Genomic DNA, 17,301 nt, shown 5'->3' with positions numbered 1-17,301 from the left:
AGCCAAGAAAAGCAGCAGATGAATCTTTTCCCAAAGAAAGCCCCAGCTCCCATCACCACCCCGAGCCCACATGGCGGTGATGCCGGGCTCAGCTTGCCATCTAGTGGCAGTTACGTCCCCTCCATGGGGACATGGAGTTTGCAGCCACAGCAGGGGCTTACTTACTTGTGGTACTTACTCTGCAGGTTGCTTCCCCCACTGCAGGCTCTTGAGATGCGCTGGGAGCCCTCTGTCCACCCCAGAGCATGAGACATAAATGCCCCTTCTCCTGTTGCTCAGTGCCCAGGGAAAGGAGAGGGGGTGACCCTGTCCCCTTCCCTTGCAGGTATGCTGGTGGTCAACGTGACCTGGAGGAACAAGACGTACGTGGGGACGCTGCTGGACTGCACACAACACGACTGGGCACCTCCCCGGTAAGCACAGGGCTGGGTTGGGCAGCACCGGGGCTCCCAGCCCGCCTCGCCCAGGCACAGGGATCAAACCCACACATGGAAGCATGGTGGGGCCATTACACGATAACCCCCCGTCCTTCTCTCTGCAGGTTCTGTGACTCTCCCACCAGCGACCTGGAGATGCGCAATGGCCGGGGCCGAGGCAAGCGCATGCGTCCCAACAGCAACACGCCCGTGAACGAGACCGCCGCCGCCTCGGACAGCAAAGGGACCAGCAACAGCAGCAAGACCCGGGCAGGAGCAAACAGCAAGGGGCGCCGCGGGAGCCAGAACTCCTCAGATCACCGCACGCCGCCCAGCAGCACGGCAGAAGATGTGAAGGCCAGTCCCTCGTCCGTCACCAAGCGGAAGAGCAAACCCCTCTCCGACATGGAGCTCAACTCCAGCTCGGAGGACTCCAAGGGCAGCAAACGCATCCGCACGAACTCGATGGGCTCGGCAGCTGTGCCCCCCACCACGGTCAAGGTGGAGCCGGCTGTCCTCGACCGCAACTGCCCCTCTCCCATCCTCATCGACTGTCCCCACCCCAACTGTAACAAGAAGTACAAGCACATTAACGGGCTGAAGTATCACCAGGCCCACGCGCACACGGACGATGACAGCAAGCTGGAGGCCGACGTGGATAGCGAGTACGGTGAGGAGCCCTCCCTGCATGCCGATGTCGGGAACTGCAATGGTGCCTCTGTGTCACAGAAGGGCTCGCTTTCGCCTGCGCGCTCGGCCACCCCCAAGGTCCGCTTGATGGAGCCCCACAGCCCCTCCCCTTCCAGCAAGTTCAGCGCCAAGGTCCCCAGCAAGAAGAAGCTGGCAGGGGAAGGAGACACTGACCCCGGTGCCCTGTCTAACGATGGCTCTGAGGATGGTCCCTCGGTGGCCGATGAGACGAGCAACGACGGCTTCGACACGCTGGAGAAGAGGTGCGTGGATAAAGACAAGTCCAAGAAGGCATCTGGTGCTAAGCAGGAGAAGATGCCTTCCAAAAGCTTGAAGTCTGCCAGACCCATTGCCCCTGCCATTCCCCCACAGCCTATTTACACCTTCCAGACAGCCACCCTCACCGCAGCCAGCCCCGGGTCCTCCGCGGGCCTCACCACCACGGTGGTCCAGACCATGCCGAGCAGCCCCCAGCTCAAACCCATCCAGCCCAAACCTACTGTGATGGGTGAGCCCTTCGCGGTCAACCCTGCCCTCACCCCTTCCAAGGAGAAGAAGAAGAAAGACAAGAAGAAGAAGGAGCCCAAGGAGGTAGAAAACCCTCTGACTCCTGGCAAGGTGTGTAGGGCAGAGGAAGGGAAGAGCCCGTTCCGGGGGGAAACGAGCGATCTTGGGGCAAAAAGCGAGGGACTGCTGAATGGCTCCTCTGACCCGCATCAGAGTCGGCTTGCTAGCATCAAGGCTGAGGCGGATAAAATCTACAGCTTCACCGACAATGCCCCGAGCCCCTCCATCGGCGGTGCCAGCAGGCTGGAGAACGCCAACCCTGCCCAACCCATGACCCCGCTGCACGTCGTCACCCAGAATGGGGCGGAAGCGAGCTCGGTGAAAACCAACAGCCCGGCCTACTCGGACATCTCTGACGCTGGGGAGGACGGCGAGGGCAAGCTGGAGAGTGTGAAGGCAAAGGATCCAGAGCAGCTTGTCAAGGATGGAGCCAAAAAAGCTCTTTTCCCCCCACAACCTCAGAGCAAAGAATCTCCCTATTACCAAGGCTTCGAAACCTACTATTCCCCTGGCTACCCTCAGGCAAGCCCGGGGCCCTTGAACCCCAGCAGCCAGGCTGCGGCCGAGACACAAGCCTTGAAGCTGAAGAAGGATGAGGAGCAGGAGAACCCAGAGGTGAAGGTGAAGAGCGAGGGCGTTGAAGAGAAGAAGGCAGAGCTGGGCAGCTCCAGCCAGCAGCCCTCTGTCATCCAGCAGCGTCCCAACATGTACATGCAGTCCCTCTACTACAACCAGTACGCCTACGTGCCACCCTATGGCTACAACGAGCAGGGCTACCACGCTCACCTGCTGAGCACCAACCCTGCCTACCGGCAGCAGTATGAAGAGCAACAGAAGCAGAGACAGAGCCTGGAGCAGCAGCAGCAGAGAGGGCTGGAGAAGAAGGCAGAGCTCAGCATGAAGGAGCGGGAAGCGGCTCTCAAGGAGGAGTGGAAGCAAAAGCCGCCCATGCCCCCGACGCTCACCAAGGCCCCCAGCCTCACCGACCTTGTCAAGTCGGGGCTGAGCAAGGCCAAGGAGCAGGGAGGTGCTGACATGGCCAAATCCGTTATCATCCCCAAGCTGGAGGACTCGTCCAAGCTGTCTGGCAGCCAGGTGGCCGAGGGGCTGAAGGTGAAGCTGAGCGAGGCCGGCCACCTTGGCAAGGAGGCCGCGGAGACAAAGGGAGGCTCCGAGTGCGGTCGGCAAGCAGAGGTGGACCCTGTGCTCTGGTACAGACAGGTAACGTCAGCCTACAGCCCATCTGGTGGGTTTTCCCCATGTGTTTTCCAGGGCTGTCACTGCAGAAAACACGCATTGTCCTCTGATCTAGGGCTTGTTCCCATCGTGAAGGGACTCTGTGATTTTCCGTGTTGGCTGGGGGCCACCGAGGGGAACGTGGAGAACCTGGGGAAGGGGTGATGGCTGTGCTGCTCTCTTCCCAGTCTCCAGTGGTATGGAGACACACGGGGCTGGGGGAGGGCAGCTGCCCTGATGTTGGTGTGGTTCTTGCAGGAAGCAGAGCCCCGGATGTGGACCTACGTTTACCCAGCGAAATACTCGGACATCAAGACGGAGGATGAGCGATGGAAGGAGGAGCGGGACAGAAAGTTGAAGGAGGAAAGAAATCGAAGCAAAGAAGTGGTGTCCAAGGAGGATGGGAAAGAGAGCACCAGCTCCGAGTGCAAACTGACCCCCACTGAGGAAGCTCGCATGGTGGGGAAGGACCCCAGGCCCAGTGTCCACGTCCCTGTGTCCTCCCCCCTCACGCAGCACCAGTCCTACATCCCCTACATGCACGGCTACTCCTACAGCCAGTCGTACGACCCCAACCACCCCAGCTACCGGGCCATGCCCACCGTCATGATGCAGAACTACCCAGGTAGGAAGCCACGGCCATCTCAGGGGCAGCCGTGCCTGTGTCCCAGCCCAGACCCGTGGTGATATTGGTGGCCGTGCTCCAGGAGCCAGCGGGTGGGCACAGGGGAGTGATGGCTGGGGTCTCCGTTTTGCTCAGCTGGGGCCTTCACTGGAACGTGGCCACAGCTTGGTACAGAGCAGCACACCTCTCCTCCCCCTGCCCTGACTGCTGCCTTTCCCCCACAGGCTCATACCTTCCCTCCAGCTATTCCTTCTCGCCCTATGGGAGCAAGGCATCTGGGAGTGATGACAGCGACAAGTCCCGTGCCAGCCCCAGTGTCAGCTGTAAGTCCAGCTCCGAGTCCAAGGCCCTGGACATCCTGCAGCAGCACGCCAGCCACTACAAGAGCAAATCACCCACGGTGAGAGTCAGCAGCTTTGCCTAGCTCACAGGAGCTTCCGGATGGTGCCTGCAGCCTGGAGGAGCTCCTGCTGTAGGAAGTCTGGGCCTGTAGGGTAATCCCACAGTCCAGAACTTTTTGGGGTGAATGAGCCAAACCTTCATGCAGGGCTGCTCCAGGGAGGCACTCAGCCCTGCAGCTGGTGGGTGGAGGGGCAGGATGCAAGGGCTGTTTGCATCCCGCAGCAGTGTAGTGCCACCAGGCAGCTCCTCTCTGAGTGAAGAACAGGGCGGCTCTGAGGCAGCCCCTGCTCTGGGGCAGGGAGGAGCTGCTGGGCCAAGACCTGCTGGTGCCTCTCACCATCCTTCCCCTCGCTCTGTTCAGTGCCGAGGGCACCCCGTAAGCAAGATGGGGGTGCTGTGCCGTCAGGGAAGCCCTGCATGCTGGGGTACCCCCGTCCCTCAGCGCCCGCTGCTTTTCTCCCCCACAGATAAGCGAGAAGACAGCTCAGGAGAGGGACCGCAGCGGCTGTGGGGTGGTAGGGGGCAGCGGGAGCTGCAGCAGCATTGGAGGAGCCGGCGGTGGGGAGAGGAGCGCAGAGCGGCCCCGGACCTCACCATCTCAGCGCCTGCTCTCTACACACCACCACCACCACCACCTCGGGTACTCGCTGCTGCCGGCGCAGTACAACCTGCCCTATGCAACAGGTGAGAGCCCTGCGGGCCCCGGGAAGCGCCGGGCAGCGTGAACCCCGCTCCTGGCCTGGCTGCTGACACCCCCTCTCCCCGCAGGTCTGTCCTCCACGGCCATCGTGGCCAGCCAGCAGGGCTCCGCGCCCTCCCTCTACCCGCCGCCCCGCAGGTGAGGACGGTAAGGCTGCCGTGGGGTGCTGGGCTTGGCCCCTGGGCGCGGGCTGAGCCCTTGGCTCCAGCAGGACGTGACGCCGGGACCGGGCTGTGCAGCAGGCATGTGACAGGCTCACATGGGGACGCGCCGGAGACTCCTGTAGACATCAGTTGAATGGTGTTGATTGTTCTGCTGGACGTTCTGCCACCGTCTGAGGCAGACTCTGTCCTCTCCCCCCGTCGGACACACACTGAGCCCCACAGCCCTTTGGTGAGCGGCGAGCCGGCACCTGCGGAAGTATTTATTCTCCTGGGCTTCGGCGCTCGGGATGGGAGCAGATCGCCCACCTGGTGCATATGAAGAGGAAACGGAAGCACTGAGGTCTCTGGATGAATTCGCGGCCTTGCCGTGGGGCTGAGCAGCGTGGGGCATGGGGCGGTGGGGCTGGGACGCTGCCCCCCGCCCCCGCGGGGCCGCGGCCGGGCCGAGCCCTGCGCTACAGCAGTCTCAGGGAGCTGTGGGAGGTGAGCAGCGGGGCGGCCGCAGCCGTGGGGTCAGGCGGCCTCGGTGCCCCTGTCGGCCGCAGCTGCCCCGTACGCCTCTCACAGCCCCTCGCCCCGGGCTGGGCGGCGGGACCCCCACCACCTGCCCTGCTGCCGGGGTCTCTCCCCAGTGCCTTGTGCGGCCCGGCCCCACGGCTTCCCCCTGGGCTCCGAGCTGTGCCCCCGGGGGTGCTGCTCCCCTCGCTCCCTCCCCTCTCCCATCGGCTTCCCCGGGCTGCGGGCAGAGCTCAGCGAGGAACAAGCACACTTAGGCTCTGCCCAGAGGCACGAGGTCGCTGCTGCCGCTCCCTGCGCCCGAGGACAGGGGCTTTCTGGTCCTCTGCCTGCCCGCCGCCCCCCGGCCAGCGCTACCTCGGCCCCACCGTCTCCCCCCGGGCCGGGGCCGCAGTGCCGTCTCCGCTGTGCGTGCGCGAGGCACCCCCGGCCCCAGGGCCGCTGTACCGGGATGCTCTGTACATACTGTAAAAAGCAATTGTTTGAAAGCTGTTGTTTTTGGGTTTTGTTTTCTTCCCGTCCCCCTGCTCTCCCACCTTTCCCAGCCCAAGGGATGCCCGGCAGCGTGGCGCTCCCCCATGCCTCCTAGGTTGGCTCATTGCTCTTCCAGCGGTCGCCCCACGAGGCAGCGGGGCCGGGGTGCTGCAGGATCACCCCATGGCCAGGGCCGCCCCAGTAGGGTCAGTGACCGCAGGTGGAGCAGAGCGGGGCTGAGCCGTTGGTGTTGATAGCTCTCGTTTCCATTGGAGTTGCTGTGTTGGGTTTCATTTCAGTCTTCCTGATTCTGCCCTTCTGTAAAGTGTACATTATTACCAAGTTCCTTGTTTTTTATATATATATATATATAAATATATATATATACAAACTGTACTCTTCTTGCCTTTGTACATTTGGGCAAGGAGAGAGAATAAATCTTTTTAAGAGACAATCACAAACCTGTGAGGGTGGCTTCTTCTTCCCATCCCTGCTCCCCTGCGCTGCGGCGGGGGACCCACAGGCAGCCCCTGGTGCCCAACACGGCGCAGGGACCCAGCCCCTACGCCATTTAAAGCCCCGGAAATGCACTTAAAGGGATAACTAACTGATTAGGGACTCTCCAGGAAGGTCAGCTGCTGAGAAACAACAGGCGTAAAATTAAAGCTTTAATAGGCAGCAATTATATAAAGGGATGGGTGTGTTGGAAGCAAGGCAGTTCTGAGCCCAGGAGCCAGTCTGTGCCCCACTGCCTGGCCTGCAGGGAGGGAGCGCAGCCGTTCCCCAAACAGCCATCAGTTCCACTAAGGGACTTGGAAAGGGATGGCAGCCCCCCGTGCTGCGCCCCTTGAGCTCACATCTACCCTGCTTCCATCACACTGGAAGGGAAGGAGGGCAAAGAGATGCAAAAATTTAAGATGATTTATTCACACCAGCTCGTATCCCTGCTCCACCTTTCTCCCCCCTTAGAAAATACTGAGCACGATTACAGAATGGCTCAGCTTCTACTCTAATGAAATTCTTCACAGGATAGCAGGAATGCACATGGCCCTCACAGACATCTCCACATGCAGAAGCCAGGCCAGAGAGCGCCAGCAACACATCTTGGGGCACAGTCCATCCCTACACCCTGTGCACGTGGCCCTGAAGGCAGGCAGCCCACCACAGCAGGGCAGCTTGGCAGTGAGAGCATAGGTGTGATGGAGAGGAAAGCTTCTCACCCTGGGCACCACTGCTCCCCAGGCAGGAGGACAGGTGTGAGAACAGCCCCACACTCAACCCTGGGATGAGACCCACCGTCACTGGTTGCAGGTGGGAACGTAGCCCCTGGATGGTGCTCCCAGCACTCCTCCACCCCACAGGAACCACTGCAGTACAAGGAAAGCTCTTGCAAATAAGCAGCCCCAGCTGGGTGAAGTTAATCTGAATGCCCCTTTTATTGAACGCGGTGATAGTGCAGCGGTAACATTGAACAGAGTAAGACTGCTTAAACAAAAGCTGGAAGAGGAAAGAAAGTTGGGTCTTTTTTCTTAAAAAAAAAGAAAGAAAGAAAGAAAGAAAAAGTTAGACCAGTTAAAACAGCATTGGTTGCCCCAAAGCAGAAATGCAGAGGGGTTTTAATGTAGTGTTAAAGGTTAACTCACGCCTCCTCCACGTGTCTAACCCCCAAACATGCCTTACTTTTAAGAGTCTGAGTGAAAACCAAGAGGTGTTCGGTCAGATGAGCGCACGCCACACATCAGGTGATGGGGACAGACCAACAGTGATGGAGAGAAGTCAGGTTGATGATGCTGCATCTACCGCTGTGCTCCCTACGCAGCCCCGCACGAGGTGCCTCTAGGCTAGCACAGCACACAGCCGCATGGCAGGAGCTCCTATGCCAGTTGATAAACATCTTCCATTTACTATTTGGTGATTACATGTGTGTATATATAGTTCTCTAGGCAACACGTTTCAATGAGATAGTCAACTCTGAGGATACACAGGCCAATCTAACAATGAGAAATGCAGTTTCAGTTCAACAAAAGCTTGTTTTCCCTTTCCTCAAGAAAGGAGATGTAACCCTCTCTCCCCTCAAAAGGTTTTCAGGTCACGCTCAGGTCCCCCACCGCAGCTATTCTTCATCAGAGGAAGAGTTCTGATCCAGAGGGTACACCATGAACATCACGTCTGGCCGTGACGGGACAGAGGGGTGACCAGGCCTCACGATCTCAAAGCCCAAGAAGCTGAAGGTCTTCAGGAGCGGTGCTACCAAAGAGAAGGAAACGTGTTACCACCAGGAGCCATCCTCTGCACCTGCCTCACCCTAGGAGCCGTGAACACCACTCCTAACCACAGTGGGGATCTGCAGCTACCCTGCAGCACGCTGATGCTTTTCACTCTGCATTTATTTGGGGGCTGCAGCTCTGCTCAGAACAGCCACCCCCAGCCCAGGGTACCTCTGGCTATGAGCCTCCAGGCACAGCCAGGTTTAACAGTAACACCCTATGCCTTATTAATTTAAAAGCAAGCAGAACCCAGCATCAGGTGTCTCCTCCACTACAGAGGTCACCTACACAGCCAATGCTGGTGAAACACAAGAACTCATTCCGTTGAAAATTATTTTTGGCATCCTAACATAGAGTGACATCTTCCTGGGCTCAGTGCGGCTTAGCTTTAATAGTGTGCTCTGCTTTGGGGAGCACAGCGCAGCTTGTGATGTAGCAGAGTAAAATTAGAATTAAGGCTTGAATTACTCCTGCCACGGTGATTTGTTTGGTTACGTGTCTGCATCTAGTGAGATCTGAAGTGACACATCCATAGCTCTGTACCTCATCACAAATCTCCAACTTCCGTGCTCTAATCACTCACCCAACACAGCTATCTTTAGATCCTAAAGCAGCCCCCTTAAGCCATAAGCATCTCCCATTGAGGCAGGATTACCTGCAGGCCTAGGAAAGGCAAAAGTGCTGGGAGATCTTTAAAAAGCAGAAGGGCATCGGGGCAATGAGCTACCAGGGTTGATGTCCTGGGTATTAACCTCTCCAAACCACAGAGGCTGGTGCCAAATACCATTCCTCCCCAAAGAAGGAGGCTTAACTTTCTGGACAAGGAAACACTCAAAAAAAAAAAGCAGCACATGTAGGGACTCCTGCAGGAGAAAGCACTCCCTGAGGCCCCGGGACACACCAGGTTTCTTCATGGGTTCAGCAGCACTGCTTTAGATCTGAGGAGTAAATCTGACAGCGGGGCTGAGCTCTCACCTCTATCTTCTCTGCTTTTTCTGAAGCAAATAAAGACATAGCTGACTTTCATTTTTTCTTCAGCAAATTCCAGCAGTGCTGATAACCTGCCAAGGAGCAAGGAGAAGACAAAAGAACATCAGCAATAGGAAGTCCTGTTCAGAGGAAGCCTCTGAGCACCATCCGTGGTTTGGATGCTGTCAGGCAGAATGATGACTTGTTTACAGACATCTCTCCTGGTGAACAATGGGTGCCAAAACAATGGGCTTCCTGCCTTCGTGTCCAAGCCTGAGTCCGAGTCCCCAGCACCGACCAACATGCAGCCCCACCAGCCAGCAGTGCTGCACCAAAGCCTTTGGAGGTGGGGAGCTGAACATGGCAGCTGTGTGCATTCATTCCCTCTGCTGGCAACGCACACGACCCGTAATGCACAAAGCTGTCTCCTGAACACATCATCTGGCTGGCACAACCAAGGAGCCACACGGCAGAACCCAGCTTCCTTCCTCTGCCCAGTTATTTGCCCCCCCTCCTGGTGGGCACGGAGGGGCACTGAGCCCCGCAGCACCCCGCCACAATTTGCGATGCGGGCTGTGAGCACGGTGACAAACAGGGCTCGCGTTGAGATCTAATTAAACAGCAGTCAGTGAGCTCGGAGCACGCTGAGGGAGATTAAATTTGCAAGGATTTCGTTAATATGGTAATGAACTACTTTAATTATAGCCTCTACTTGGCTGTTTTACCTAGCTAAAAATAAGCCTGCGGCATCGTGCTTGAAGCCATGATGAGTGGGGCGGGTGAAGGCCTCCAAGAGCAGGGGCACATGTGGGGCCAACTGCAGGGATTACACAGACATTCACCCAGACTCAGAGCACAGGGACCAGCATGAGGCAGCAGGAACAGCATGGGCTGAAGGTGCCCAATGAGTCTTTTGTTGTAATGAGAAAGAGCTGGTCACATTTGCTGATGAAGCCCGTCTTGAAGTTTAGAAGGACTTCAGAGGGCTCTGCACAGGAATCCAGCAAAGCCACATCTATGCCACGGCGTTCCCCACCAGAGATCTCCAGCAATGTGCTTGGCAGGGAGTAGCTGCTCTGGAAGCTGCGCTTACACAAACTTCCCAGAGCAGAGCTGTCTGGACAAAACACGGCCCTATTCTGCCAGCAGAAAAAAAAATCAGAGGCTCTGGCAGAGCCAGCAGCCTGCGTGGCAGCAGCCCAACAGCAAAACCACCTACTGATGAGAAGGAGCACAGCAATATAATGGAGTTTTTCCCCCCTGGAAGAGAAGAAAATACTTGCCAAAAGAAGCTTGCCAATTGGCCAGTGGAATAAAGTGTTCCACAAAGTATGCAAAGAATCGCTCCACTCATTTCTTGAGTATTTTTCATTAGCACAGGGCCTCCAAAAACAGTAACCCATCCTGAATTGCCACCAAGGGGAAAAAAATATCCTCATGCTAGTCTTCAGAGATGTGTATATGGGAGACAAGGCGTTAAGAAGGACATCCTTTACGTATAAAACCAGGGAATAGAGCTGTTGTGTGTACAGCTCACCTCCCCATACACAGTGCATCACAAACATAAGCAAAACACCACAAGCATAGCTCTGGGACCCCAAACTTACCCTTCTTTGCTTCCATCAGCTAATAACCCATCAGGGATTTCCACAAAGAGGCTCTGATTTGAAAGCACTGCATCCCAGGAGGAAGTCTTCACCTCTGTGACCTTGTACTGGAAGTGGACAACATGAGGCTTCCCTTCGTGCACCGGGACATCTTGGCTAACAGTGATCTTCTCATCCTGCACAGGGGAGGGAGGAGAGCTCATGAAATGACTGTAGGGTATAGACACACCATGATGAGCATTCGGGCCTTGGAGCAGTGCTCAAAATGCATCTTCCTGTTCATGTGAGTGCAGTTCTGCATATTCAACCTTATACTCAAACCCTGGGCAGCAAGGGACCATTCAGATCTGGGAGGGCAGTTTGTGAGCGACTCCTGAAGCCTGAACCAACACACAAGAACAGCTTCTGCCACTGTAGTTTGACCACTTTTGTCACCCTGCTCCCCAGCACAGTCTTTTTGTTTAAGGAATGACTACAAACTGCTTCCCCAGACCTTCCAGCCAGCTGGTACGGCAGTGGATTGAGGGAGTAAAAGACAGCACAGAGAGAATCCCAAACCAGACAGAAGCTACATGGATTGAAGACTGGCAAGGACTTTTCCAGAGACCACAGATGTACGCATGGCCCCCTAACACAGCTCTAAGCAGGATGCCAAGCATGCAGCCTGCCTCAAATTCAGCTGAGCAGTTCCTAGAAAACAGTTTTGTGGTTAAGTGCCATTCCTTCTCCTGACAGTTTTTGTAGGCAGCAGGCTTGCCCAGTAATAACTTCCACATTTAGCTGTAAAAAACCCCAGTGAAACGACCGAAGAAATTCATTAGGCCCCAGAGTAACACTGTCAACTGCAGCTGAATTGTTGTATCAGGGCAACAGAGCCAGCTTATGAGCTCCTTATCTTTAATTCATATATTCCACCTATGCAGGTCTGACCATAATGCCCACACCCAAGAAAAGGCAGATCAGTTTGGATCCATGGTATTCCTCCTTACAAGCAGGAGGGCAGGGGATGTTTCCTCCGCTGTGCAAGCACTGCAGAAAGAAGTGGTTCAGCAGGAAGACCTCTGAGAGGGTTTCCAGGCTCCTACACCTTATTTCCCACTGTTTTAACCCCTATCACCACACATCCAAGCAGTCAAACCTCCCTGGTTTCACTGCTGTGCCAAGAAAGAAGTTGCTGAGCATGTTAATGCTGGTGACATCGGCTCTGCATGTAAATCAAAAACTGCCTGCTGCTGGTCACCAAAGCAGAGGAAGCTGCTGTTTGTTTCAAGTGCACAAAGCTGTGTGCTGAAAAACAAGTTTACACTTGGTCAGAATAAATATCCTGCAGGAAATAAACGTATTGGCTGAGCTTGAAACAAGTCTGTGGGTATTGTGATGGTTTTAAGCCAAGTGCACCAAGAAGCCTACCTACCAAGAGCTGCAGCTGAAAAGGGGGCACCTGACCATGGTACAACAGAGCTGGTGGCAAGAATCAGGTCTGAGCACCACAGAGTTGCATTTAAAAACAGCACAACAAAGGGATTACACACACCTTTCAGGAGTGACTTCATCCCATGAGCCTTTTGCAGTTTTTCCTGTGCACAAAAAGTCTCTTCATTTTGGAAGAGATCTCTCAAGTATGAGAAGCTTACAGATGCTTTTCTCATACTTCACAAAAACAAAAAGAGAAGGAAGTTGAGAAAAGCAAGGAAGGGGGTGGCACATGCACTGGTTTGTGTGGGAAGGTCTGCAAAGCCTGCAGCAGCAGGGAAGGGTTCCCAGCCCTTCTGCAAGCAGAAGCCAGTCACTTTCAAAGTTTTCTCCAAGCTCTGAATCTAGCAAGGTTTCCCATTTACATGGATTAACAGAACTAGTTCCCCTGGCTCTGTGGGAACTGCATTTATACAGCCCATCTCAGGCAAGCGGTATTTTATGCCTGTGTATCAAAATAGTGACATCCCAAGGACAGAAGCTGTTCCTATGAAGCAGTAGTCCAGAATTCTTTGGAACATGCTCATAGCAAAATCCTGTTTGTGCAACAAGCATCCAGTTTTTGCTCACTCACCCCTGCAGAATGTCCCCGCCACACTTTTATCCCCAGCTGCCTGCTCTGCAACCCCTGGCTCCTTTTTGGCAGCTCAGAGCCACAAGGACCAGCTCCCACTTGCTTATACTTCACCGAGTACAAAATTTTCCATTCAGTTGCACTCGTCAAGCATCTGAAGGAGGACAGGGGGAAACCCCTGGGTGCTGGCAGGACAGGGAAGAAGGATGTTAGGATCTTTTTGTGTTAAGTCTCTGAACGCAAGAACACCAACAGCTATAGGGAGCCATATTGCTTAGTTTATAATGCTGTTGTGTGCACGCACTGTGCTGCAGACTCAGGAAGGAGGCAGGCTCATTCAGAAAGGTCATCCCTTCAGCTAGAACAGCTGATACAGCTGGAAAAAGGGCTTAAGCTTTTGGGTCCAGATGCCTTTCCATGTCACACTGCAGCACCACTGACTTGTGCAGGCAGCAGAGAGGGGCAGGCTCCCAGTGACCCACATCTGCAGTGGAACTTTAAATTGCTCTAAAGAGTTTAAAAACACAACCTGCTCCACTCCAGGATGAGCTCTGTTAAGGAAGGGGTCAGTTTTCAAAGATTCTGGTAACAAACTGGGTTTTGTCAGCAAAACAGTGAGCATTCTCTCGTGAATTTTCAGAGTGTGTAGCTGTGACCTGAAAGGGCCTGCATCATTTCATCATACGAAGTCTGCTTGCCTCCCACAGGATAATTAAAAACAAGGCTAACACCTATGACAACACTGCTGTCTGAGCTGCTGAATTTGCAAGCTTAGCATAAATTTAGGCAACTTCATCCAATAACACTTTACAGCCTGGTCTGTGGAAAACAGCCCTCGTCCCAGAAGGCAAGAGATGCACATCACTGTAACATAACAGAAGATGCACAAGCACCAGTTATTGTACCAAAGAGTCAATCCAGATGGAAGCCAAAAAAGATGCCTTACAGCGAAGGTGGCCACAGAACGAGGGGGACACTCGCAACTAGGCAACTCTGCAGAAACACTGTGATCCTGTCCCTCCCTGCACACAGGAACGTTGCAGTTTGAGAGCAGCCTGCTGCTTCCACAAAGTTCAGGTGGCTCCCAGGCCTGGACAGTGTTACCTTCTGGAGCAGGGCACAAGAAGGAGCTTACCAACCCTCTCCCTCTGCATTTCACCTTCCTGCTTCCCATTTCCTCTCTTCTCACAATGTTTGAGAAGTTGCTTCATGCGCTGCTAATGCTGGCTCTGCAAGCAGCAGCTGGAACAGCCTCTGGGAACGGGGCTCAGCAGCTATTGGCTGCGCGCCTCCGATAAAAGTTCACTAAGAAACCAGCGGTACTTAAGCAAGACAGAGCCGCCGGCAGTCGCTGAAAGAAAATGAACTGTTTCCCCACATATTATCTCAGGGTTATTTGTGTTTATCCCCAGAAGGAAGCAAGCAGAGTTGTAATGCAGATACAGGTCATTATTTGGACACCAGATGTTGCTCACCTTATAAATCAGAGCTGAAAGAGAAGGATCCCTGCTACCCCCTCGCCCACCGGGGATCTTCGACAGTGGGTGAGGGGCATCAGGAGCACCACAGAGGCCCCGGAACGATGTGCCTGCAGCACTGCAGCTGGGGACACTTACTCAAAGGTAAAATACTACTGCAAGAGAAAGAGAGAACAGCAGTTAGTAGGGATCAGGTTTCCAACACTCTAGCTCCCAACCCCAAGCCACTTGTATTCCTGCTTCCCCAAGACACAGGAGGGGCACCCATGGACCTTCCACACCTGCAGGTCTGCACTAAGCCACCTCGCTGCCCACACTGTGAGAACAGCAGGGCTTTGCTGGAGGCAGAGGAGGGCTCTGGTAGCCACAAACTCAGAGAGAGTGCTGAGCAACCTCTTGCTAATAAGGGACGGCTGGGAGCCTGCCAGGAGCAGATGGCTGAAACGCATGACCAGATGAGCACACATTTTCTATAGACAAATATCTACAAATAGATCAACAGGGCTCAGAAGGAGGAGGTTTAAAGTTTCACGTTTTCGAAACAGGGAGGAGTGAAAGGGCTGGTTCTTCAGACGCCTCCAACGTACTGCACAACATCCCAGCTGGCATTTTCACACACGCGTGAAATATCATACAAGCATCCCTCAGCCCAATCCTATCCATTACAAGCTCACCTCACAGACTTCATCCTGAAATTGGTTTTTATGAGCTTAACACAAGTGAAAGAAGCTCCCTTGCAATCTCAAAGTTTGCTTGCAGTCCTTCAGGATCACTCTGTGCTCTACAGGCTTTACCACCTACCCTAGCTTTCAGCACATTCACAAAAGCAGGGTATTTTGCTTCTGGAGCATTATGTCCTTTACCAGCACCAAAAAAGCCCTTTGTTGAGGCACAGGGCAGCAGCATTCCTGTAACCAAGCCTGCAAATCCAACACAAAGAAAGCAGCCCTTGCCCAGCACTGCGTGATGCAGCACACCAGCACAGAGCTGCATGAACACCACCCTGTCACAACTTCCCAAAAAACAGAAGCTGTAAGGGACAGGCGCCATGCAGGCATCCACAGCTGGTTCTGTGCTAAAGCTTCTCAGGTGAGGTGTTGCTCCACACTCCAGCCCTGCTCTATGAGCTCAGCACTCAGGGAGCCACACCACCTGAATGGCTTGAGCAGTATGCAGGGAACGGAATGCACACCAGCAGGTTGAAAACAACCAAAATGCTTGTGGGTGCCAAAAATAACTTGCAAATGCAATTACGACACAGGCTAAAGTCCTGGCTATCTACCCCATACCAAAACAATCTCTCTGCAGAAAACACAAATATTCCTCCTTCAGCGTTGCTAGACAGTGCTCTTCTGCAGCGTGCCCATGTGGCCACAACCTACGGCAGATGCTGCTCGCAGAAGAGGCTGCTGAAGGCACCAGAAGAGCCATGAGGTACTCACACTGGAGATGTCTGAGGGCAGAATCCCTCACGCACATGCCCGGTTGAGCTCTGTGTTAATACAGTCCCTCAGCACGGCGTGACTGGGGCCATCAATGGACCAGTGTGTATTCAGTAGTAGTGGATGTGGAGAGGCATGACAAAGCACTTTGCTGTGCCATTCCCCACCCCCAAAAAGCTGCTGGCAGCTTTGTTTTTCCCTTCCCTCCTCCCTCACCCCCCCAGTTAACAATGTACTATTGATAGCACTCTCCAGCTTGCGGCCAATGCATCGTGAAGCTGGATAATGAAGTGCAGTCGTGGGGGAAAAAAATAAATAAATAAGAGAGAGAGGCAGCAGTTCTCATGCAAAGCAGCTCCAGCCACTTCCCAGTTTCGCTTCCTCTGGCACATGCAGGAGGCAGAACATAAGCTCCCTTCTTCAAGGGCTCGGCCTCCGGGCCCGGCCTCACCCAGCCTGCACGCTGCCTCACCTCCCACCGAACAGCCCTAACAGCAGCACGGGGCACCAATCAAAGGACTCTTCCTTCTTTCCCACGCAGCGGTCCCACGAAGAACTTCACACCACAGCCCGACAAAGCCTCCTCCCTCGACGTAACCGACGCAGAGCACAAACTGCACAGCGCTGCCATCCGCCGCAGCCTCTTCTCGTTCGCTGTAGCAAAGGCGCTGAGCCCCCCAGGCTCCTCCGGCTGATCAGCGCGCAGAGCTCCGTGCCCGCGCCGCCGGGCGTCACTCCGCAGCGGACACCCGCTCACCTTCCAGCCGCACACCCGCAGCCCGCCGGCACCTCCGCTGCAACGAGTCGGGCCGCTCCTTTCTCTCGCGCCGGGCGCCGTCCCCACGCAGCCCCACGGCCGTGTGCCGACCTCCCGGTGCCGAGGACGCAGGGACAGCCCCGCTAACCGCAGGACGGCCGAGCGCCGGGCCCCACGGCGCGGGCCGCCCGGCCGCCGCCTCCCGCCCACCTCAGCCGAGGGAAGGCCGCAGCCCGCCGGGGCCCACCCCGCAGGAGCTCCTCGGGCCCAACGCCCTCCTCCGGCAGCCTCCGGCTCCCCGAGGAGCGCGCAGAGGCCCGGCGGGGCCGCGCACCTGTCCTGGGTGTTTATCATCCTCGGCTGCCTCCGGCTAGGCTCCGCTCCACTCGGCTCCGCACCTCCTCCCTCCTCCGCCGCCGCGCTCCGACTGACCCCGCCGCGCGCCGCGCCCCGCCCCCTTCCCCCGATGGTTTGGTCACGCCCCCTCCCGTTGACCACGCCCTCTCCTTTTGGCCACGCCCCCCTCTGCGCGCGCCGGGCAGGCCGGGAAGATCCGCCGCCCCAAACAAAGGCGGCGCGCGCCCCTGCCGCGCATGCGTGCTGCGCTCCTCCGCTCAGCCGTGCGCCTCGCGGGGGTCGGGCCGCGTGGAGCCGGAGGCGGTTCCAGCAGCCGTGGGTCGGGCGGTCCGTGGGTCCGTGGGTCGGTCAGCTGCTGGTCCGGGGGTACCTGTGCAGGGCCCGCCCCTGGCTGTGATGCGTTACAGCCTGCCTTGTACGTGGTAATGGCACTTCAGAGGTGGTCTGGGGACCTGCTGACCCGCAGCCTGGATGAGTAGGAGCCAGAGGGACGTACAGACCCATAACCCAGGTGTATAGAAACCAGAAGGACGTAGAGACACGTAGTTCAGACGAGCAGGAGCCAGGAGGACAAGAGAAATGGGAAG

General features: G+C 55.9%; 2 protein-coding genes across 5 annotated transcripts in view; one reads left to right on the top strand and one right to left on the bottom strand.

The window, feature by feature from the left end:
• The window catches only part of ZNF609 (zinc finger protein 609), a 36,254-nt gene extending 30,098 nt beyond the window's left edge, over positions 1–6,156 (top strand). For 2 of the 4 annotated variants that reach the window (XM_031616179.2, XM_031616178.2), the window contains exons 4-10: positions 326–413; positions 542–2,894; positions 3,168–3,534; positions 3,759–3,934; positions 4,404–4,620; positions 4,705–4,774; positions 4,845–6,156. In XM_031616179.2, coding sequence (XP_031472039.2) covers positions 326–413; positions 542–2,894; positions 3,168–3,534; positions 3,759–3,934; positions 4,404–4,620; positions 4,705–4,774; positions 4,845–4,854 — 3,281 coding nt within the window. In that variant the 3' untranslated portion in view covers positions 4,855–6,156. Of the gene's footprint in view, positions 1–325; positions 414–541; positions 2,895–3,167; positions 3,535–3,758; positions 3,935–4,403; positions 4,621–4,704 lie in introns of all 4 variants that reach the window. The other 2 variants (XM_031616180.2, XM_090148580.1) reach the window with 2 other exon arrangements.
• Positions 6,157–7,113: 957 nt separating this feature from the next.
• On the bottom strand, positions 7,114–16,826 carry OAZ2 (ornithine decarboxylase antizyme 2). Its single transcript, XM_031616183.2, is given in 6 exon segments — positions 7,114–8,037; positions 9,033–9,118; positions 10,634–10,809; positions 14,156–14,236; positions 14,238–14,313; positions 16,692–16,826. Coding segments are annotated over 6 exon segments (573 nt in total). The 5' UTR covers positions 16,712–16,826; the 3' UTR covers positions 7,114–7,903.
• Positions 16,827–17,301: the final 475 nt, after the last annotated feature.

The sequence above is a fragment of the Phasianus colchicus genome, chromosome 12 (genome assembly GCF_987193195.1).
Source record: "Phasianus colchicus chromosome 12, bPhaCol1.hap1.1, whole genome shotgun sequence".
NCBI lineage: Eukaryota > Metazoa > Chordata > Aves > Galliformes > Phasianidae > Phasianus > Phasianus colchicus.
The sequence above is the reverse complement of the archived record's forward strand: the minus strand, read 5'-3'. Positions and strand labels throughout refer to the sequence as shown.